The following is a 23,370-nucleotide window of genomic DNA, read 5'->3' as shown; positions in this document are numbered from 1 at the left end:
TTAATAGTTTACACACCATAAACTGCCCCAACTTCTTTTAACAACTGAAATCTTATACATCTTAAACAATTTATTATGGAAGTTTTCTTAGGGTTGTAAGGTTTCAAAAATTCCACAATGGTGTGTCAGGCACAAATTGTACAATAAATATATTTTATACCTGAAGTTAATCAGAGAGAAAAAAAACTTAACAAGGAATAATAATCCCCCTACTCTTTCTCTCTCTCCTCAGCCAGACCCAATATGAGTGCTGCAGAGTCAAAGTTCCCTTCTCGCTCCGCCAGCCTCTGGTCCCTACGTAACCGTGCCAACAGGGCCTGTCGCTCCCTATCACGGTCTGTCTGATCACCAAGCTCACCCAGTCGCCGTAGCAACTCATCCTTCTCCTAAGAAATGGAAAAAATGGGTTTATTTGTATCACCTCATAATACAGATAAACCATGTTTTTATCCAAAGTTTGAGTGACCAAATCCAACCAACCAGTACAACCAACCAGTACAACCAACAAAATTAAATCTCCTTATTCATTATTTCTTAAACAGACATTTTGTGAATAGCATGCATATGTACCTGTTGAAACCTGTTGTTAAGGTCATCCATGATATTGGAGTCCCTGTATCTCTCCTCCTGATCCTCCAGGGCCATTTCCTGTCTCTCTAACTCCATAACTTCGTCCTCAGACATACCTGTAACAAATACACATTCATTCATATAACATTTCATTTGAGTGGATTCCTGTTTTAGTAAATGGTCAAAAAGATGAAAAGGAAATGAATAATGAGTCCTTCACCAACCTACTAAATCCAGTAAGATGGTTCTGGGCTTTCTCCCTTATTTATTCAAAAACACCACAATTAAAAAAAAATGATGGTGGCCAAGACATATTACAATTTATATGAAACTCACTCCCTTGAGACAGTTTTATTTTCCTACACATTTCTCAAATCTGGCTCATGTTGACGCCCATTGTCTTGAAACAACTCATCTTAAATACTTATGAATTTTTACCCTGGGCAAGCCTTTCTTTCCTGCGTCTAAGGCGTTCCTCCAACCTTCTTCGCTGGTCCTGAGTTGTGTCACCCATCAACTCACGCAGGCGCTCCTGGTCTTGTAACAACTCAGCTGAAACAGTGAAGAGTATTACGTTGATCATTCCTTTAATATGTTATAACAATGGTCATAATTATACTATGATTTGAAAGGAACCATTAATAATGTTGAGATTTCATATCAAAAGCAAATTTTCTTAACATCATAAAAATGAATATTGATCACTGTGTTTTGTTGGAACTTATTTACCAAAGTCAAAAGCAGATGATTTAATAAAAAAGATATCTCAGAATCTGAAATTATATCTATTGTAATTATTTCATTAAACACACATTGCATGCCTACTGTCCCAAAACACGCCCATCCTAATCTTAGGACAAAGTTTGGTGATAATTGGTAATACATGTATGTTAGCCAAATGAGAGAGTGGACATTGTAAATACAGTTTTTGCCAATTTGATGGTCATAACTTAGGTGACATTGTTCAGTATCAAACCTTATAGATATTCTGTCAATAGACACAGGCATATAAAAACACAAAAACTTTACTCAAAACTCATATCTAGCTACACTCACCAAGTAGGGCATTTGCCTCATCCACTTGTTCTCCCTTGCGAAGTTGTCTTTCCTTCAGTTTGAGCTGGAAGATCCTTCGCTGTCTTTCCTTCTCTGACATACGGTTCCACTCCGACTCTCCCAGCTAAGGGAAATAATAGGAAATTCAGTGATGCCATGATGCCACCATGTATTGACACTATGTTCATTTGCACTTGTTTGTTAAGGGCTTTTCTACTATTTTGTAAAAATTTAATATAAATAATCAAAACAGCTTTAAACAGAGTATTTAACACTTCCATGCTTTCATGTTACATTAAAAAAAACCCAGAACAATGTGTCCTTGACCAATTTTTCAGTTCTACACATTTATTATTTTAAGATCATATCATCCTTCATACAGCAACAAACCATTCAAGACTACTTATCAATCATTTTCTTTCAAAAACTTCCTTTTATAATGCACCATCCAAACCCATCGGCTCAATATTTCAGGGACCAGAAGAAATACTTTGAGCCTTGAGAATTTCAAGCCAAGTGCAAATGCTTTCTGAATGTGTATTTTTCTTTGATATTAACACATTTATAAGCTCATAAGATATAAACATAGCACTGAAAATATAGATAGCACATGAATAAAACATAAAGCACATTTTACAATTGAAAGGTTATAGCACTACAATAAAATTGCATGTCACATGTTATACAGCTTTAAAAAATGAGGCAATTTTTTTGATCATTTTATTGAAGTATTATCTTGTTGTAAATCATGTACCAAAATCGAGGTAGCTCTGTAGATCTTCTGTATTTTTACTTTCTTTCTTCTTGTGCTAATTAAAGTCATAAATTAAAGTGATGGCATGTTTGCTCAAGCTGTAAAATCATTTACATTTGATAATAATTATGATACCATAATAATGCAAATCTAATCAATTAGTGCCTTGTGCTAAATGAAGCCCTGCAAACTAATCAAGGTATGAAATTCTTACCGGAGATCAGGTAAAATGACATCGAGCCAAACAGTTGTGTTAAATTTTTACTAGGGACTGCAAAAATGACATCTAGCATGGAGAAATATTGACCCTCGAGAAACCCAGCCATCTGATCAAGTTTTATAAGAACTTTTAAGAACATCTGTCCTTTTAATCCTGATTGAGCCAATGAGGATATTGAGTCAAGCAATATCCAGTCAACAAGTTATGACTGTAACTTATAAGAAACCTTTTAATATTTTGCAAAATGCTACAGCCACATGAGCGATTAACATAACTATCCAGGCAAGTAATCAACTTCCCTGATAGGGACCCCAGCCCGTATTCTATCCCTTAGGGTGTCACATCTATCCACCTCCCCCCTCCAAGAGCCTCACTAAGCCATCACGGCTGCAGCTATGCCAGGGGGTCAGGTCTAAGAACCATTCTCATGCAACCAGTTAAATACCATACTCATCTCCTTGATAATAGCATCAGCCCATAGTCTCTCTTTGAATGCATCAAATTTCCCTTCCAGGGCCTCAATATGCCATCATGGCTGCAACTATACCAGGAGGTCAGACTAAGAACCATCCATACAATGTTGTTGCTACCAGTAAATTACTCACCTCCTTGATAAGGGCCTCTGCCAGTAGTTTATCCTTGAGTGCATCATATTTTCCCTCAAGGGCCTCAATAATGTCATCATGGCTTGAGCTGTCTCGGGGGTCAGGATTGAGAACCACCCAGGCAATGTTGTCGGAAATGTTGGAGCGTGTGTCCTGTTCTATCTTTCTTGCCTCAGACATAATGTCATCTTCCAACTAAACAAATAATGTGAACAAATGTTTTTTTTTGTTATAAAAATGTAGATTAATTACTCAAACATTTTTTTTTTATCACAGTTACACAGCATTCTACCTTGCCAGCCAGATTCCTGATGATTCTCTCAGCCTCAGAGTTTTGAGCCTCAAGAAGACTTGCCATGAGTCCCTCTTCCAGTGCCTCTCCAGGGCTGACAATGCCTCGTCTGTCCTCTACCTTGTACACTGTACCCTCTGTCAGAACCTCCATGTTCTCCACTCCCCGATCTGTACACGAAAAACAACTACCCTTTAGTTTACTTGAGATACTAAATCCATGTTTTAGCTCTCTAGTGAAGACAAATACAAGCTGATATAAATCACTTTTGATCAGACTGTATACTGGGGAGAAACAAGCACTAGGTAACTTTTTCAGAGGCCAGGAAAAAACTAGCCCTGATTGAGCTCAATCACAAAACTTTTACATTGGAAGGCTTAAACCACTTTCAACTTTCATGATACTCACTAATAAACTTCTTACTCTAAGTCTGTGGCAATTAGATGAACTAGAAATTAAAATGACATTTTATGCTTAACTATTTAAGGAATTACAATTATCCATAAATGTTGTATTTCAATAACTATAACTAGCCTTAGGAATCTTCTGACCCGTAAGTACAATGCCATGCTTAATTTTACCAGTACATGTTATTTTTTAAATTAAGGCCTTTGAGCAATGTGGCAAAATTTGTCACAGGATAATAGATTCATGCACTTTACAAGTATATGGCCTTAAAATAAAAAAAAAATGCACTGAAACTAACCTTTAAGAGTTTTCTCCCTTTGTTCCCTCAGTTCGGCCATCTTGACATGTCTCTCCTGTGAAGAAATCATGGCCACCTCTTCCTGTTGGCTTCCCATTTTTCCCGTATTTGCCAGCAGGCGGGTAAAAAGTTCCCGCTCTTTTATGTGCTTGTTCTCCAGCAGGGCAACAATATAGTCCTAAATAAAAATGTTGAAATTACATTTTAAACAAATCAAATGAAATTTAGATACATAATTGATTGAAAGTGATAACAACAAAAACACTAGATACAAGTGATTACATGAGTGTTTTCTAATAATTTATTTCAGGGATGGTGGGCTGAACAGAGTGTGCCAGGGAGGGATGTCGCCTCCCTACTTTTTTCTCTAGTATTTCATTCATCAATGGTGCAATTTGTTGTGCATTTCAAGATCTTTTAAGGCCAATAAGTGTAAGTAAATCAATCTCAAAATGATAACAAAACACAATGCAAAGTAAATAAAACTTCTAATAATAGATTCATAGTTAAATAATTCTTACATAATGTGACAATATACAGGTGAAACAAAGTCAATACATCAGTAAACACATCTCAATATAGAAATACTGGCCTTGTTATACATGTGTATACATGTATAGTCTCTAACAACATGTGTACCAGTTCATTTGAATATCTTGAACAATTTTGCCTTATGGCCAAGATTAAAGATTGTACATGCTGATGACAATAATGACACAAAGGCTGTCAACATTTCATAAATCTGTTCTTCTAAAAAGAGAGGAGCTTAACACAGTTTTAATTATCTGTGAGAATATTATCAACCCCATTTCCCTACCATGTGTTCTACCAAGGAGTTAGTGATAGGGCTGTCAGCCTCCAGACTCCTCTGTGTTCCCCTGTCTATATCCTTTATCCAGTGATCAGCTAGCTTACAGTAGCGCTCCACATCTCTCTCTAGTCTGGGATACATAAACCAATATGGTGATTCACTGTTTGGATCATAAATACCACTAAGATATATGTATAAATAGTTTCTCATAATAATCAAGGCATTAAAATGAAATACAAAGCGCTCTTTATCAAAAAGCAAGCTAATGGCTGTTAACTAAGTCTATGAGCAAGCATCTTAACTGTTCTTCCCCTGCCTACAGAACAAACCCATTGAAAGGTAATGCAACTACCCATTGGCAACTGAATGTAAAGAATAAATTTCCTTAAAATTTAACAAAAAAGAATCTTAATCCTGCATGTTTACAAGTAATTATATACCTGAACTTGATTTCCTCCTGCTGCCTCTCACAGAGTCCAATCATGGTTGCCACTGTAACAAAGGATTCTCCATGGCTGGCGAGGGCCACATCTCTATGGTAACGGGTCAGCTGGACCAAGCGCTCCTGCTCACTGAAGTGGTCCTCTGCATGGCCTGCAAGATGTGGAAAGTTATATCATTAACATAAATAATAAATATTAAAATTGAAACATCTAGTTCATATTTTCATACAGTAATAAGTTATTTATACATGTCAGTGATTGTAAAGATCATTTTCAAGGTCACTTTACTCTAGATGCAATGGTGTGTACATGTATTCAAAATGTCATTTCCATCTCAGTGGAAGTAAGACACATAGAGGTAGTGATGGAGGAATGGGAGGTAGTGACTATAGATACCTTTGAGCTGCCTGAGAAGTGCGTGTTTCTCCTCCTCCAGGCGTGTGATGAGGGCCTTAAGAGGGTTGTCTGGCTTGCTCTTCTTACTCACTGCGCCCGGGTCCTCACTCATACTGAGGTTGCTATGGTTACCTAGGAATAAAATAAACATAAATAACTTGCCCAGGCATATTGAAAACTTTTCTGTAATTGATATGCATAAATAGTCAGACAGTGATTTGTGACATTATCAATAAACTTATTTTTTAGTATGGACAATCAACCTTGAGAATTTTAAGTTCTGAAGGCAAAATGAAGGTAACCGTCATTATAGCATAAAACAGTGTAAAGACAAAATCAAAGGCTTGTAGCAAACCAAAACAATATTTTTCTTAGACAGTTTCACACATCCATTGATCAACACAATTCTAACCTACATTTATTGCAACATAGGCAAATCTTACCAAGGACTTGCTGTCCCTTGACTTTGTTCCTGAAGACATGTTGACAAACACCAATCAGCTGGGTGACTGTTTCCTGGAGATGGAAGCCCTCCCCTAGCAATGATGGCATTATCTTGCCTGAAATGATGGGAATAGTTTAAAGGCATTTTAAACAGCCATATAAACAACTCTTAATAACTTGAGTAAGTTCCTTCACTTAACTCTCCAAATGAAGCCTTCAAAAACATTACAATTAAAAACTCTCTTTAAGAAAAAAAAAATTAGTTAAACAATTATTATGAAGCCACTTAAGATCCCTACAATCTGTGATTTAGATGAAATATAAATTTGTTTAGGGGAAACCTTTTAGGATGTACCTATTTTTATTTGCTCCAAAGCTTGATTGTCAATGATCATCAGTTTCTGGTGTTTCTCATTTTGAGATAATGCTTCCCATTGGTCAGTTCCCATTCTGATTCTCAGGCAATCAACCAATAACTTCTGGCGTAACACGGTGTACTTGTTCTCCAAGGCCTGTACAGAAAGAGACACATTATTCAGTACCTATGTTGTTAAATATACAAAGAGACAAAACAAGTCAATGATTAGGCAAAAGTTCTAAAACTGATTTCATTTTCAAAGTGAAAAATAAAATCTACAACAAAAAAAAAACAGTGTGTTACTCTCATAATTCTTATAACTGGATTAAAAAATATCCTGTCTTTTGATGTATATTTCATCTTATAATATAAATTAAGCATGTCATAAAAAACCTCAGATCACCTTGATGAGTAGTTCATCAGTTGCCTCTCCCTGGTACCTGGTGAGCACAGTGATCACGTTCCATGCATTGCCATGGAGACGGTTGTTCAACTCACGACTCAGAGAGGTTCGGATGTCCTCTTCATTCTACATGGAAGTCAAGATATTTCAACAACATAATAACTGTAAAATATTTCATTTCTACTGCTTCTTTTTAGCATTATTTGTAGATGCGACAACAGATTTGTTTACTTGATACTATTGGAGCTCAATGGTTTCAGTGATATGATGTTTTTGTAAATGTTAAATCCTTATCAAATTGTAAGACCTTGCAGATGAAACATGATTGAATATAGCAACCAAGAAATACTCCATCATATCTTTACCTTATCCCAAAGACATTAACAAGTTAGCATTTTAATTAAATTAATGAGGTCAGTAGATCTCACCATGTTCTCAATGTTGACAAGCGTGAGGGCAACTTCCCTATCCTGTTCCTCCTGTAGCTCAGCCAACACTGCCATGGCAACCGTTTCCATGGTACCTGAGTTGCCCTGGGCAACCAGCTGTTCCCGCACACTCACAGCTCGCAGCGCAGCACACTCCTCCAGGATACTCACATGCTCCTCCTGGTCATCTGGTTGTGGACATTAGAATATACCGTAACGTTCATTGCTATACACATAATTGACATGGGTTTGGAGCAATATAACGTGAGGTCGTGATATGTTGTCTAACACAGGAGTTGCACTTAACTGATCTGACACAAACATATCAAATCAACCCAACAACAATCTTGATTTTGACCTTGTTACATAACCAATTTTGAACGTATCATTACGTATGATGCACACATCATTTTCAAAGGGCTTAGACTTTACATTGTAGGAGTAGTATTCTTTTGCCATTAATAATGTTAGATATTCTTCAAACATTTTTCAGTGCACTTGTAGCGAATTCCTTGTTTACATGGCCTAACACATCACACTTGTGTAAAAAAAGTACAGGTATACCTGGACATCAACAATTGTTTAATACTTAGAACCTGACGAAATTTCATAACATATCCCTTGCTACCTGGCACAGTAAGGTTGAGAGCCTGTCGTTTAGTCTGCAGCTCAATGAGCCTGCGTTGTCTCTCATCCTCTGTCATTGCGCTCGCTGCCTCCACCAGATCCTCGAGACTATCCTCCTGCAGGTGCCCCAGTAGCGTCTCGCGCTCGTCAGTATGTCGCTTTAACATCTCCCGCAGGTAAACAACCTGTAGACCTGTTATGTCACCTGTGGGAATAAACTGGGATTATTTGACATCATCACTTCATATTTGTATGATTTATACTTTTATCATTTCTACATTTTAATAATATTTTGTATATGAAATTAATATATTGACCAAAATCTTTATTTCAAAAAACCATTCAATATAATGATTACAATAGGACAACAAAGCAGCCTCTATAAACTTGGGTGTATGTTTTTTTTAAGAGAATCGGAAGGCATATCTGTACTAGTTGACTTGAAAACAGTGAATTATGTGTCCAATTTTTGTGAGAAAACTATGCTTTTTGGATTTTGGCCCCATTTTCCGTCAATACAGCAGTAACAAACATGGTAATTATTATTTTAAGCTAACTGTTGCTGCCTTGCCATTATGCTTATTAATGTACCAACCATCTGAATTATGACCTTAAGTTCAATACAGTATGGATCTTAAGCAAAGAACTGATGTAATCTAACCCACCTGCTGGGGGCACTTTGTCCTTAGTGATGGTAGGTTCCATCCTGTACTCCTCATAATGCTGTAGTCTAACCCTCCGCTGACGGACCCGCCGTCCAGCTAGCTCTGACTGACGCTCTATGTCACTCTGGTGACGACTGGAAAAAAAGAAAATTGACATATACTTAAATGTTAGATTAACTAACTATACTTTTCATCTTCCTTTCATGATGTTTCTTGTAAACTACCTTCAAACATGGTCAACCCAGCAAACAAATTAAATGTCATAGACAATGTGGAGACAAATATCAAGTATTTTAACAATTTGACAACTGAGTAACAGTGCTTCCATTGACCTACCAGACTAAATGTTTTAATATCTTGGATGGCAATCTCAGTTTACAATTCACTAGAGCTAATGATAACTGTTTCAATGTTTACCAATCTTAAACTTAACCTGTTGTTGAGTGTGTCCCTGACACGCTCCATGAGGCCGGCACTGAGTGTCGCAATTTCAAAATCTTCCTCCATCTCCACACGACATTCCTCCACCTGTTATGGAGAAAATTAACCCATTGGGATCAATCAGTATGTACAATCACTTCAGTAGGAAATGAAATTTTAAACATTTTGCAAACATGAAACCTATATGCCTTACTGAAATGAATAAATATAAAAAAAAATGGATAGTATTTTATTAACTTGGGTGTAAAACCTGAATTTTACCCAACTTTACTTATTTACAACAATTCATTCTAATTCATTTCAGCTGTGTTATCTTCAACTTTATTTACAAACTGAACAACAAATTTCAGTTAAATCCTTCAACCATTACTGACCTTAATCTCGACAATTCTCATGTGCTTGATTCGTAGTCCTAGGCTACGGGCCTCAGGAGCATGTAACCATGACAACAGGTACTCTTCCTCTTTATCTCTACGGGGAACGAGGTCAGCCAGTAAGTTCAATACCTCGGTCTGGTCAACTGGAATCTCGGCTGGAACAAGGAAACAATCAGTGTATGTGTAACCATGACAACAGATACTATTCCTCCTGGTCTCTACAGAGAGTGCGGTCAGCCAATGAGTTGGCTACCTTAGTGCAGTCAACTGCTTCAATGGATAGAACATGGAAAAATCTGCGTACATGTAACCATGTAACCATAATCACTGGTATCTTGGTTTCTATGGGTAAGGAGGTCAGCCAACAGGTTAACTACCTCCATCAGGAGCATAGAAACAATCATAGCATGGAAATACAGAATACACGACTGGTGATGAGATGGAAGAATAATTTTTGCTGAAATTGTTATAACTGCAAGAAGATTATACTTTTCCCATGCCAGAACTTTGTAAACAAGCTAAACTTAGCTCATGTTACAACACATAATCATGACTTATGTTGTTTGTTTTAAAGGTTGCTTATTCTTTGATGTTTTATGTCAAGTGTGTTTACTACCAAAGACCTACTAGTTTTCTGAGCCTGTCTCCTCCTGTGGTATTCCGCCTTGTCCTCCCCTATCAAGCTTCTTAGGGCCGGCAGGATCTGTAACGTTCAAATACAGGTAAGATTATACATAAATTATGAAAGAATTAAAACATGCTTAAAACATGTCAATGCAAATTTAATATTCAACTCCTTTGGTAGGAAAAGATAAAGCAACATTTATTTTATGTTTCACAGATGAACTGATGAAATCTCTAAATAGCTTTTAATTGCATCCAATATGTTAATCGTTTTATAGAACGTAATATACATGTGAACAAGATTTGTTTACCATTCATGTGTGGTAACCAGTGCTAATTACCTGTCAAGCTAAGAGCAGACATTGAACCTGGTACTCTCTGATCCAGAGTCTAAGAGGCTAACCACTTGGACAACATTACTGTTAAGGTACAAATGAGAATTCTAGCGGTGACAGACTGAGAGGCTGGGCGAGGGGCTCCCTGTAGAAGTCTTGGCACTGACCAATTCAACCATCTGTTAAAACTTGTCATTTTTGATGATCAGCTTAAGGTTGAAAACATATACTCAAACACAACTGACACACTGGGGGAAAACTGATAATACAATGACTTTCCCAGTCCTGACTACTCACAGAGGCTTTGGGCCCCAGCAGTTCCTCCATCTCAGGAAACTTGCCATCACTGCGGAACTGTTTCTCCTGCCTTACTTTCTCCTTAATAGCAGCATGCTTCTCATCACGCGACATGCTGCAACACAGAAGGTAGGTGTAATTTCTTCTTCCTTAGCTCATGTTTATACTTGAATATAGGGCCTATGATTGGAAAGAACTTTAAACTCGATTGTAAAGACGGCTGTTATCTGATAAGAATTACTCTTCAGTAGGTTCCAGAAGGTTTCATTGCTAGAAACCAGCATTGGTGTCCTTTTTGAGAGGCCATGAGAATTGGCCCCTGGAGTGTCTTGAACCCATACAGGGCTTTTTCTATAGTACCCACAGGTCCGACTATCGGACCCATTCCCAAAGCAAAATATAAGATATTTTTCCCAATCTTCAGGAAAAAATCCCAATCAAAAATTATTATTTTTTTTTTTTTTTTTTTAGAAAGTCTTTTTACATGTACTGGTTCATTTTCAACATCCTTATAAATTATGTGATGTAAAGTTTTTTTGATAATTGAACTCGGAAATCATTGATTTACATCACATTCAGATATCTGTATGAAATATTATCTGTCATGATGACTCATGATTGATTTATTGCAATAGATATTTACACCCAAGGATTAATATTTCAGCCATTTCGGGTCATTTATAGGGAAATAAACTAATATAAAATCATTTCCTAATTCGCAGGAGACTGGACAGCTTTTTCTTTTAACTGTAAAATTTCCCAAATTAGGCATTTTCACGACTCAAAATTTCCCAAAATGTCAAGGGTCTTTTTCCCAAATTGGGCAGAAAAAGCCCTGCCATGTCACTCTGGTGAGAGATCGACACTTATATCACTATACCGCTCTCACCCTTCAACTTTCTTGCCTTTAGAACCTTCAAAATAGAGTTACTGATTGTAAAAACTTACTTATTCCAGTCCATCCTATCCCTGAGAGCCATTAGGAAGATTCTCTTCCTCAGAATCTCATACTTGTGATCCAATGCCTATTTGAAAGTTGAAAGAGAAAACAGTTTTTAAATATAGTTTATATACAGATTTTCAACATATACACATGTGAAGAATAACAGGATATCAGAAGAATAAATATATTTTAAACAGGAGAATTCAATTTCAAATAAACTATTGAATCAAATCGAAATTTATATTGCAAAAGTAACAATATGATCGCAGAATAAGACTTTGATAATTAAAAGATGAATGTGATTGCCAATAATACACCCAACTTCGTAACATGAAGGGATGCTAATGTTCTTCATCTGTAAGTATGCTTTTTTATAATGAAGTAAACTCAGCGCCACATCATGCACTGTAAAACCGCATAACCTACCTTGATATACTCTTCATCCTCCTCTGTGATGTCAACGGTACCCAGGATAACAAATGCAACATTGTCAAAATGTTCCCCAATACGGGCCTCACACTGATGACCTACAGACACTATCACCTGACGCTTCGTCTGTGAAAACAAAACATTGAGTTTGATACAGCAGCAGTTTTTACAGAGTAATGACACCAAATAATTATAAAATGTAACATAATAAAATTACAATAGGTTTTTGAGAACAGAACATAAGCAAGATATAATGTATTTCAAACATTCGCTTGCTTGTGTTAAAATCATTTGTTATGCCAAAACCAAAACACAGATAAAAATTGTAATGTTGTAACTATGTACAATGAACTGCTTATTATTGCCCAAAATGATCATCAGGCTCTCACCATGTTCTGGAGGTCATGTAATGTCCCCTCAAAGTCTCCGCCCTGTCTCTGGTGGAGATCAGCCAATAGGATCTCTCGGAGCACCTCATTGGTCAGCCTCGACACGCCCCCAGTCTCTAGCTCCACCCTCCTCTCCTCAAACTTTATGCTCACCCCTGCAATTACGACAGCTTTGACAATAAATTTGTTTATTATTTATAATATTTCACAGTTGTTATTAAAAACATCTTAACTTATACTTGTACATGTACATTACAGAATGAAAGATAAACGTATAAAAGAAAATGCAATGTAATTCTTAAAATGAAATACCAAAAGAGTGCACAGTGATAATGAGCTCCGATATCAATAGAACTACTTTCTAAAACTTAATTTAATAATCCATCCTCTTTCAATATCGTAAAAACACTCTCATTTGAATGTTTAGTATCATACCTTGAGTCAGTATCTGCAAGAGAACCCCTGGATCAGCTCTGGGATTGGCCTTCCACTGCTTGTGTTGGCTCTGTAGGACCTTAAGCTGGGCTTTTCGGTCCTCAGGCTTCAACTTGCGGGCTCTGTCCACGCCCACACTTGTGTCCTTACTTACTAACAGCTCCATTAGGATCTGAATATATGTGGAGAACATAATAAACAATGATCGAAATAAGCAGTCTCTGGTAAACTGTATGCAAGGTTCGCTCAAAAATTTGAATAGAACTTAGCCTCGCACATCACAGTTTCTGAGACAATCACAGGTCTAAGTTAATGAGCAAAGGGGTGTGTTACTTAAGCTGTTTTCTATTAAGTGCTCTACATCCAAATCCTATGCAACAGTGAGTTAGCATAGAGCATCACCTAGCTCCCTGTGACTAGAATTCTGCTGCCTCATGGACAGTTCTTTTTTTAAATTCAGGCCGATGCATAACAAATCTGCATGATAAAATTTGCATGGACTTTTTTCTGGGCTGGTCTCAAACTTTCCTGCTCTTACACTTTGAATAAACTTTGTATATTTTTTACTGTAAAGTGCTATTTTAATTCAGGTTGTTGATATATAACAGAGCGCTATGTGGTACTCCCTTAAATATTTAATTTCAATGACTAAATTCAAAGAAAATTGATTATTGGGAGATACTAATAATACAAACTGGTAGTTGCTAAAAGTATTCCTTACATCCAAAGTATGCAAGTATCTTTTAAACTGTCAGAGTCAGATAAATCTATCATAATCACTTTATAACAAACCTCCTTCTCATAGAAGTGTTTCTTTGTGACCTCACGAGTGACCTCAGCATGTAGTTCTATGAGGTCAGATTTATCCAGCGCCTCAACATCTGGTTGGTCACGTGACGAGTGGTTGGCGGGCCGAACTCCACGAGACTCCAGACGTAATTGGGCCAGCCGCTCCGTACGACTGCGGTCCCAGTCAGACCTGTGGTGATGGTTGAATATGAGGGTTAAGTTCAAAGATAATACATAGCTGATGGCAAGAGAACCCATTGAAGGGCCTCTACCTACATGTAGATGGAAACAGCAGCTTCCCTAAAATTACAAAGTATTCCATCGCAAGAGGCGACAAGGTTTTTCTCAATGTAAATCATTAAAAAAGTGGTAACTTTTATAATACTTTTTGTAATTATCTCTGTTTGAAAATCCAGTCTTATCACTGTATAATGATCTCACGTTCAAATGTATTATGTGATGTTATGGTTTATTTAAAAATATTCATAATGTGTTCAAATAATGTACGTAAATATGCTCAAAGCAAATGTGATTGTTAGAAAAGTAATAGCACATATATTGCTTCTGTAGAATACATGTATTAGACACATCAAAAGTACAGCAGGAAATCCCAGCATAAAAAATAATGACCTTTGTTTTAAAAGTCACTAATAGCAAAATATTTTAGACACCAAAAATCAAAAGAAAAAAGTTTTAATTGACCACATTTTTATGTTATTTATATGCAGAAAACAGAATGAGGAAAAAATGAAAATGCCATATCTTTCTGAACTAGGACATGAACATGAAGCTTAAAAACAATAAAGCACTGCAACAAATTGACACAAAGTTCAGTATAATGGAAATTTAACTTCTAAATTCTAGCTCTCTCTTAATATTTCCATAAAGTAAAATGAATTCTGAGGGCATCTAATCAACATGTATTTCATACATTCGCTGTTTCAAGTTTAAGTTTCTGACTCATTACCTAAAAAAGATATAAGTCAGGTTTAGAAAAGTGATTCTGCATGTATAACTTTCACATTGATTTGTGTCACTCACTGAATATATGACTAAATTACTCATTTTAATAGTATTTTGTTCTAAACTCCTTGATAAGATTGCCCCTCTGTGTTTAACTAGGTGTGTTTTAATTAATGTGAAGGACTTTGGTCACTTTATGAATTTGCCCATCATAAATTATTATATGGAAAAAATGACTTTTCACTAAGTATCTGCTTTAATAACATTATGTTGAATAAACAAAGTAATATTCAAGATTTTTAAATCTTAAATACTTTTCTCTATATGTTATATATGAATTAGTTTTAATTAAAATTAACATTGTTCCCCCTGTGCATCAAGAAAAGCTTTTACACCAAGACAAATAATATTAAAACACATATGAACATATTTGCTGCAAGGGGGTGGGGGGTGGGTGATACTTAAAATCCATAGTTACTTCTATGGTCATGTATATCTCTATTCAGTTGCAAAAACCCAATAAATATATGTAACTAAAAGTTAAAGTATCGCATACAATGTAACTAACAGAATATCAAACTTTACAAAAAAATAGGAACATTGTACACTGAAAAATAGGCAAATTCATATGGATAGTGACACAAGGTTCTTTTCAAAGCCTGAAACATTTCATACGATTGATTTTCATTTTTATTGCAAAATGCATTTTTGGAAACTTGCATTTAACTTTGGCAAACAGCATACCATTGCAAACAAAGTACAGTATTCTGCACCCTGAACCTATAATAATAAATACAAGCCAATACTATTTGCTAATCCTAACAACATGTGAATATCTAAAAGTTCTTGTTTCGTTCCTATAAGCTGTATTTGGTGAGGAACTAGCAACATATGTCTACATATAGCAGCTTAGTTCCAAGTGAAACCACTTATTAGGCACTTACCAGGCAGGTCTAGAATAAAAGCATGAGAAACAATGATAAAACCATGAACCACAATGAGGGATGTGCATGAAAACTGGAAAGGAGTGTGCAAACTGCAGCCAAGCCACACAGAAGGAATGGGAAATGAATGGCAAAATATTTAAGCTTTTCCTTGAAAAACAAATGAATACTGGATTGTGGCCACCTTTTCAACAATATTTGTTGCACATGCCAACGCTGTCTGTTTTCTTTTAGGGTATAACTCACCAATTACTTGATTATTAAAGCCAAATTAAAGTGCCTTACTAAACATATGACTATTGTGTCTGGCAACATATGTATCTTAATACAATGACATTATTATTTATAAGCGATGACAACGGCACCAAATTTATGACAATACCTCATAACAGACCAGCTGAAAATGTATGGTTTTGATCCAATTACAATTTTAGTTTACATGGACTTTCAATTATTAAAAAACACTCTGACATGGAATTGGTTTACTACGTAGCATAACATGCTCTGAAAATGTTATCAAAGGACTGTTATTAAAGGAGAATGCTACAATATAATTCTCCTACAATACACCTAATTTTATAGCTTAGTGCCTCTTTGTAATATTTTGGAAGTCCAATATAAGCTATTGAGAAAACAAAGTTAAGTACTGTTTATTGATTAACCATTTTCAATAAAACAGCACAATATTTGACAAAGAAGAAAACTTAAATATCAAAACAGGACAAAATTTATTTCTTAAACCCATTAAACCATCATTTTAAGAATAAAGGTTAAGATGTTACTGTATATAATATCCTTCAGTCATAAATTTTTTATACAAAAAATGAACAAGTTACCGGTAATTTCATTGACATTGAATACCATAGAGGTTAATATGAGATAGCAATATATTTTAATGATCAAGCACCAAAAATGACATTTCATGAGAAGCTTTACAATTTTATACTGAAATGAACAATTTTATTTAAGGCTTGTTTTTCATTAAAAATAATATCTATTTGATATTAAATTGGAAAATCTTGCAAAATAGCCAAATGACATCATTATGGAGAAAATGTTATCATTTTTTCTTTCTAGTGTGCATTTGAAACTGGCAAAAAATGTCAGAACTATTTTTTATATCAAAATATACTCCAACTTTATTTTCGATATACCACTTAAAAGCATGTAATACATAAAGTGGCAAAATGCAGAGATACAGAAACAGAAATTCTAGTAAAGAAAGAAATCACTGATGTTCAATCATTACAAGCATTAGTCTATGAAAAGATATTACAATTTTACAACCATGTTCAATTGAAACAAAAATAGTATTCCACAAACCTGTCGGGCTTCTGTTCCACAGCTCTCTCTGATAGGCCAACCGCGGTTGCCACAGATACAAATGCTCTATCCTCCTCCATGATGGAGAGTTGCCTGATTATGCGGGCGTACTCCATGAGGAGAGCCTTGTTCATGGGAATGTTTGGATCTATTTTTAGCGCAGACATGAGGGATTCCCGTTCTTGTTGGTGGCGACGCTCTATCTGCTGCATCAAGCCTGCACATGATGTGTCTCCTAAACCAATGCAGGAAAAGCGTTCATGTATATATGCAATGATAAGAATACTATGGACACCAAAAGGATGCCTTCATTGTTTTCAATATTCAATTTGACCTGATTAACACCAATATATTTTTTGAAGCAAATAAATGATTTAACTTTAAAATGTTATTTAACATGCACAAACATGGAAGGCAATAAATATAACAGCAAAATGAGCGGAAATTATTTAACAACCTTGAAAATATGGTATTCTAAAAACATCTTGGACAGTACATAACTAACCAGAAATTATCTGCTCATATCTCTGCTGTACAGCCAGCGCTACTTCCTGTTGGGATTTTCCTTTGTCCTCCAGCCTCATTTTGAGTTGCTCAATCTGCTTGCGGTGTTGCCGATCGTGCACCCTCAGTTCTCCCATCAGTCCTGTGAGTGATGCGGGGAGTTTGAGGGTGGCTCCGGGAATATCATCTATATCTGAGGCATTCAGGCCTTCTCGAACTAGGTGTTTGAGGTTACGACGTATTTGCTCTATCAGCTCGGGAATCTCATCTTCAACAGCTGATTGGATAAAAAATAAGAAGCTTGTTATTTGTAGAGACATACTACAGTTTATGGTGTAGCATCTCTAACAACATACATAACAATAAATTATCTCTAAAAGTAAGTGCAGTAAGTCAAAACATGGATATTTAATTCAACAGAATGTAGATTGTGAATAATTTTCTTTTTCATCCAACAAGCCATGATTTCACAAAAAATAAATTATTAAGGAAATAACAAAATTAAGGATACAGTCATATCACTTACGAAGCAGGTTTAGAATAAGCTAAGCTGAATTGTATATAATTTAATAACCTGCAGACTGCCTGGCCATTTCATGCATTAGCTTCTCCTTCAGTTTGGAGTACTTGACCTCCAGTAGCTGGTTAATGTCACTGACAGTCACATGACCTTTTGGTTTGACCTTGACCTCAGTGTCATCTACTTCTGAGCCATCATCAAACAGCATTGCCTCAACACCCTGCGTGTTCCATCTGGTGGAAATACATTGTTTTTTTAATGTTCTTTTCATTATAATTGTTAGAAAAGCAACAAGTGGTATGTTGAATAGCTTTATATCATTAAGCTGTTTCCAAGATACACTCAAAAACACTTTCCTTTTATCAACATCTGCCATAAGAAGAAATAAGTTAAAATTGACAAATGAAAGTGTGTCTTTCAATTTCATTTGTTTTCATATAATATACCAGTAATTGTCATTAATAAGATTGATTCATGTAATTTTCATACTTATTAAGTTTTCTCCTTGCTTGAGCTGTCTGTTCTTCAATATGGTCAGCCATCTCTGTAGTTGAATCATCTCCCTTAAATTCATACATATAGAAATAGAATTTATGATTTTATTATATGATACCAACATGAAAAACAACAACATGTAAACACACATAAAAACAATTTGGATCAGGAATTTAAAGCTGATATTAGAAATAGCAAATTAGATATACATACACACAGCAATGAAAGTATGTTCAATTCATTTGATTTTTCATTTAAATCATTGATTTTCAGCAAAAGGGCTGCTCTAAAAAGGATAAGATTAAGTGCAAACTTATGACACAGCTTTAAAACTGCACTCGCACAGATTAACCGTTTTTACAATTTTTTTATTTTTTGTTTTGGAATGAGCAAATTTTTGCGTAAATGTCTTCAAACCAGTGATAAAAGACTGCTCACAAAAGATCTGATTGCAGAGTTTGATACTTTTGTTTGAAAATTAATGTTTAATAAACATAAATTTTTGAACTTAAATATAAAAATCTGCAACCTAATTTTTTGTCAACAGGCCCATATGACTGGTTTACATGCATTTTTACATTTATAAACTGGCTCGTTCCAAGACAACAAAAAAAAGTTGTCAAAACGTTCAATCTGTGAGAGAGCAGCTTTAAGACAACAATACTTAACTAACCAGACTCTCTAGGAGATTATTATATCCTTGTAGGCCATGATCTGCCTGCCTGGCCAACATCTTGTTCTCCTCATCCTTCAGATCTTTCTCTGAGCAGGTGCTTCCGACAGGTGGAGAGCACAACCAGAAGCGGATCTCATCAAAGAATACATCTGCGTCGCGAATTTCCCGCGATGAGAGGAAACGGTTCCAAGTTGCCATGGAGAAAGAATCACCATGGATATCTTTGAAGAGCAGCAGAGCATTGTGAAGAGTGATTCTGTTTTTTCCTGTATAGTCCAAGGCCTAAGACAAATGTAAATTCAAAATGCACAAAACAGCAATTTAATTTTATATGAATTATTTTTTGTAGTGGCCACAAAAAAGGTTTCTTCAAACTTATAGGACTGAGCAAATAAGCATCCAGTATGGAAATATTTTGCTTTTTGATCTCTCCAGCCTTAGTTATGGCCACCAAATCCACACTTCAGCAGCATGATTTCATTATTTAAATGAAATCATCAGAATGAATATGTCAAAAAACTTACAAATAATTTCAAACGAACAAATTCAACAAACATAAAAAGTTTATCAAAATATTATTAACGTAACTGTAGTCTTTTGTGATAAGTTACATAACAGTTGTGTTTTAGAAGTAGTCAGTATGTAGGCACTCTGAAAAGGGAAAGGCCTTTATTTAATGTATACCTGACTTATTTTTCATTTATTATGTCAGCTCATATTTTTTTTCTTCAGTTGAGGACATGAGTAAAAAGAAGTTGAAGAAATACATAACAAATATGGCCTGATTGATATACTCAATGGGTGCCAGCCCCATGTACACATAACTTGTAATTTTTGCAAATACCCATCCACATGTACATGATTTTGTTGTCAACACATATATACCTGAAAATCCCAGTAAGCCTGTTCATCCACTGCCCTCCTCCTCTCAACATCAGTTAGTACATCAAGAAAATCCCTGCGTGTAACGGCTGCCGGGTTTTGGCACACCAATTTCATAGCTCCTTCAACATGCTGCATGCAAACTGGGGAGTAGTACAAGGCCTCACAAAACCCATGCATCTGCACTGAAGACACTGTCCCTTTCCTTGACAAGTCTATAGTGTCAAACATTGATTCAAAGTCTTTGACCCCCATTTTAAAGCTGTTAAAATGATGCTTTAGCGACTAGTTTGTATATCCAATTATTTAACTCTGTGACCCAAGTTTTTGTTTTACTTTTTTAAACACTTTTTTCACACAAGATCAGCAATATTCATTATTAAACAATGTTTTACTCCCTCAATCAGTCATTAACATTTTTTGTTGAATTTATTACAGCTGTCATTTTCGGTGTTGCTCATTTGAATTTTATAATAGTTAAGTTTCAATGAGATGATATCGTTCATCCGCCATTTGTAAACAACCGTCGTAGTTGTGAAACGGTATCATTCGGATCCTCAAATACTAAATTATAAAACGCGGAAACCATAAAAAAGTGAATTGTCTGGAGAACGTGCCTCTATCCAACTTTGACTTTGATCTATAGATATATCGTACGTAGGGTATTAGAACTGCAAGACGGTGTAATACATTATTCTAATATCTTTATTAAGCTGCCCATCTGCTTCCATTCTATTCGAGTTGAATCAGCGCTCAGAAACTTTTATTATTTGAACGGCGGTATTGTTTTGGTAAACAACAACAATAATTCATTATAAGTTTGGCATTTTGTATAAAAATAAAATAATAAAAGTTTTATCAAAAATTGTCAGGTAATAATCCTATAGACATAAGCTCGCACAGCTTTTAAACTGGCTAGTTAATAAAATAGTGTAGAAATATAACGGATGTATAATAAATATACATACATAAATATATAGGAAAATCAAATAATTAAATACTTAAGACGACATGAATAATAAAACGCATGATAATAACCATGATATGAAATATAATATTAAGATTAAAGCAATGAGTTTTAAGACCAATATTGCAAACGATGAATGTGCATAACGTTACTTTAAGTTATATATATAGATATGTAAAGAACAGCATAAAACACGCTTGAGACATAGTGAAAAAAACAACAGCAGAATATATATATAACCCGAGACATATATCGCACTCAAACGTCTAGCTTATCGAAGACACACAACGGAAATAAATTAACTTATGGCAAGAAATGTATAATAACTTTTAAAATTACCTATTTCTTTACTTATTTTAATAGCCAATGATTTGATAAAAATCTTGACCAAATTCCCTTAATCCACTCTATTATTTGAGCACTTTTTTCTACTCCTTACTAAATGAGGTCATATTGTTTACCTGCGTTATATATCGCCTGATTGCAATAAGCAATCATATAACCCGTTTGATTCTTACGCGTTTCTGCCTTACTGACCAATTTCACCCTGTATTCTTCCATACTCATTACTTCCTTGTTCATGCATAATATAATGCCTGGAATGCTTGCCTGATAGTAACATTCACTTTGGAGTTATGTACTTTACTTTGACCATCGCTGCATACGTTATATTAGTCCTTATTAAGTTCCATTCGACAAATTGAAGTTATCCCATATTCTATAGGCCATGTTTGCACATACTATGATAAAATAAAACCACGATGAACGTGTAGGATCTTGGACGTAATGCAGGAACGTGTAAGCATTGTAGCTTTATACCTCGGACATGATATATATTCGTTTACTGGTTAAATGTACAAGGTTCAAAACCCAACACGACAATAGTCGTTTATTAACACATGCTACGGATCTTTCGAGTCTCGGTAAACACCAACATCTTTTTTAAACTTGATTTAGAGTTTTCAAACTCACAAAACACAGTTTTGGATGTGAGTAACATGACCTGTATAATAATGCTGCTGCTGATCAGTTTGCTGATTAACAGCCTATATGTGTTGTTTGTATACGGGTAGTGTTGTCAAGATGTTGTTGATGCTATTTAATAGTAGTATCTGGTTATCATCTAGGTCATGATGTTAGTCATTTTTTAAATCAAAAGCTATGGTTGTCTCCCATCATATCCAAACCTATACAAGGCCATCGGACGTGACGACAGATGGATACTATATGAATGATGGGGGCACAGTAAGCCGACGCGAACAAACATATCCTTCCCCGGACGTGGTATGTAAGATGAACACCACTAGAGCCACATTGGCATCGCTATCAAAAACATCGCCAAATTGGGGAACACGCATGCCAAAATTGGGCACATACATACCGTTGTACAGGGTCGCCATTGAACTGACGTATGGAAAATAGGCACAAAAGTAGGCACTCTCGGGTCGGGGAGAACCATTCTCTGCACCCAGGTTATCCATTGCGTTTGAGTAGTCGAAGTGAGGGGGGAGGGGGGGGGGGGGCACCGGCTTTGAGAACAACAGACGTGTGGTATATGAACATTGAGAGGGGCACATACATATAGAAAATATCTCTATTAAAACGAGAACATGACGACGAAAGGGGCATGCCAAGAATGGGCACAAACATTTCTACATGGTCGCCATTGAACTGACAGGCGCTAACGGGCGGGTCCGTGGTCATGTAGTTCCTCACATGACTGTCACCAGGGGTCGCAAGTTTTACTTTCCACCACACATCTAAAATGCTAATTGTTTTTCGAAAGGCACGTTAAATAGGGGCCCCGTGTGATTGTGTTATACACTGGTGCACGTTAAAGAACCAGGGTAGCTCTAACCAGGGTTTAATTCTGTCTTTGCACTATGCTCCAAAATAATATGACTAACAATCTTATCGGAGCACTCGCCAAATGGGCCGCCTTGCCCGAGTGCGAGTATAAATTAACTCAAAAACCAACAACCAACTTCTCCAACCATTAAGATAGATCAACGGAACTTTCAGTGGTCATGACTTGTTAAAGCTGACTATCACAGATTGTACGTTTTGACTACTTTTTTAATATATTTTTTTTGTCTTAGAACGAGCCAATTTATGCGAATATGCATGGAAACCAGTGATATTTAAAAATATTTAAGTTAAAAACATAATGTTTTATGATTTTTTTTTCTAAAACCGTTAGTAACGCTTTTAGCAATAAAACATTAATTTTCGAACAAAAAAATAACAATCTGCGATCTG

The 23,370-nt window shown here is 35.8% G+C and overlaps 1 protein-coding gene across 1 annotated transcript in view; it reads right to left on the bottom strand.

The window, feature by feature from the left end:
* Window positions 1–20,656, bottom strand: part of LOC128218260 (trichohyalin-like) — a 37,273-nt gene extending 16,617 nt beyond the window's left edge. The window contains exons 1-31 of the mRNA XM_052925875.1: window positions 20,148–20,656; window positions 19,260–19,544; window positions 18,581–18,654; window positions 18,146–18,324; window positions 17,573–17,848; window positions 17,068–17,302; window positions 13,841–14,027; window positions 13,049–13,220; window positions 12,614–12,768; window positions 12,222–12,350; window positions 11,801–11,877; window positions 10,853–10,967; window positions 10,224–10,299; window positions 9,594–9,751; window positions 9,212–9,306; window positions 8,779–8,912; window positions 8,115–8,318; window positions 7,487–7,674; window positions 7,059–7,184; window positions 6,653–6,809; window positions 6,297–6,413; window positions 5,854–5,985; window positions 5,455–5,608; window positions 5,021–5,144; window positions 4,204–4,381; window positions 3,498–3,667; window positions 3,206–3,400; window positions 1,627–1,750; window positions 1,009–1,122; window positions 571–686; window positions 214–386 (exon numbers count right to left, since the gene is read on the bottom strand). Coding sequence (XP_052781835.1) covers window positions 214–386; window positions 571–686; window positions 1,009–1,122; window positions 1,627–1,750; window positions 3,206–3,400; window positions 3,498–3,667; window positions 4,204–4,381; window positions 5,021–5,144; window positions 5,455–5,608; window positions 5,854–5,985; window positions 6,297–6,413; window positions 6,653–6,809; window positions 7,059–7,184; window positions 7,487–7,674; window positions 8,115–8,318; window positions 8,779–8,912; window positions 9,212–9,306; window positions 9,594–9,751; window positions 10,224–10,299; window positions 10,853–10,967; window positions 11,801–11,877; window positions 12,222–12,350; window positions 12,614–12,768; window positions 13,049–13,220; window positions 13,841–14,027; window positions 17,068–17,302; window positions 17,573–17,848; window positions 18,146–18,324; window positions 18,581–18,654; window positions 19,260–19,544; window positions 20,148–20,399 — 4,871 coding nt within the window. The 5' untranslated portion in view covers window positions 20,400–20,656. The remainder of the gene's footprint in view (window positions 1–213; window positions 387–570; window positions 687–1,008; window positions 1,123–1,626; window positions 1,751–3,205; window positions 3,401–3,497; window positions 3,668–4,203; window positions 4,382–5,020; window positions 5,145–5,454; window positions 5,609–5,853; window positions 5,986–6,296; window positions 6,414–6,652; window positions 6,810–7,058; window positions 7,185–7,486; window positions 7,675–8,114; window positions 8,319–8,778; window positions 8,913–9,211; window positions 9,307–9,593; window positions 9,752–10,223; window positions 10,300–10,852; window positions 10,968–11,800; window positions 11,878–12,221; window positions 12,351–12,613; window positions 12,769–13,048; window positions 13,221–13,840; window positions 14,028–17,067; window positions 17,303–17,572; window positions 17,849–18,145; window positions 18,325–18,580; window positions 18,655–19,259; window positions 19,545–20,147) is intronic.
* Window positions 20,657–23,370: the final 2,714 nt, after the last annotated feature.

Source organism: Mya arenaria, chromosome 14 (genome assembly GCF_026914265.1).
Source record: "Mya arenaria isolate MELC-2E11 chromosome 14, ASM2691426v1".
Taxonomy (NCBI): domain Eukaryota; kingdom Metazoa; phylum Mollusca; class Bivalvia; order Myida; family Myidae; genus Mya; species Mya arenaria.
This window is presented reverse-complemented; position numbering and strand designations above follow the sequence as displayed.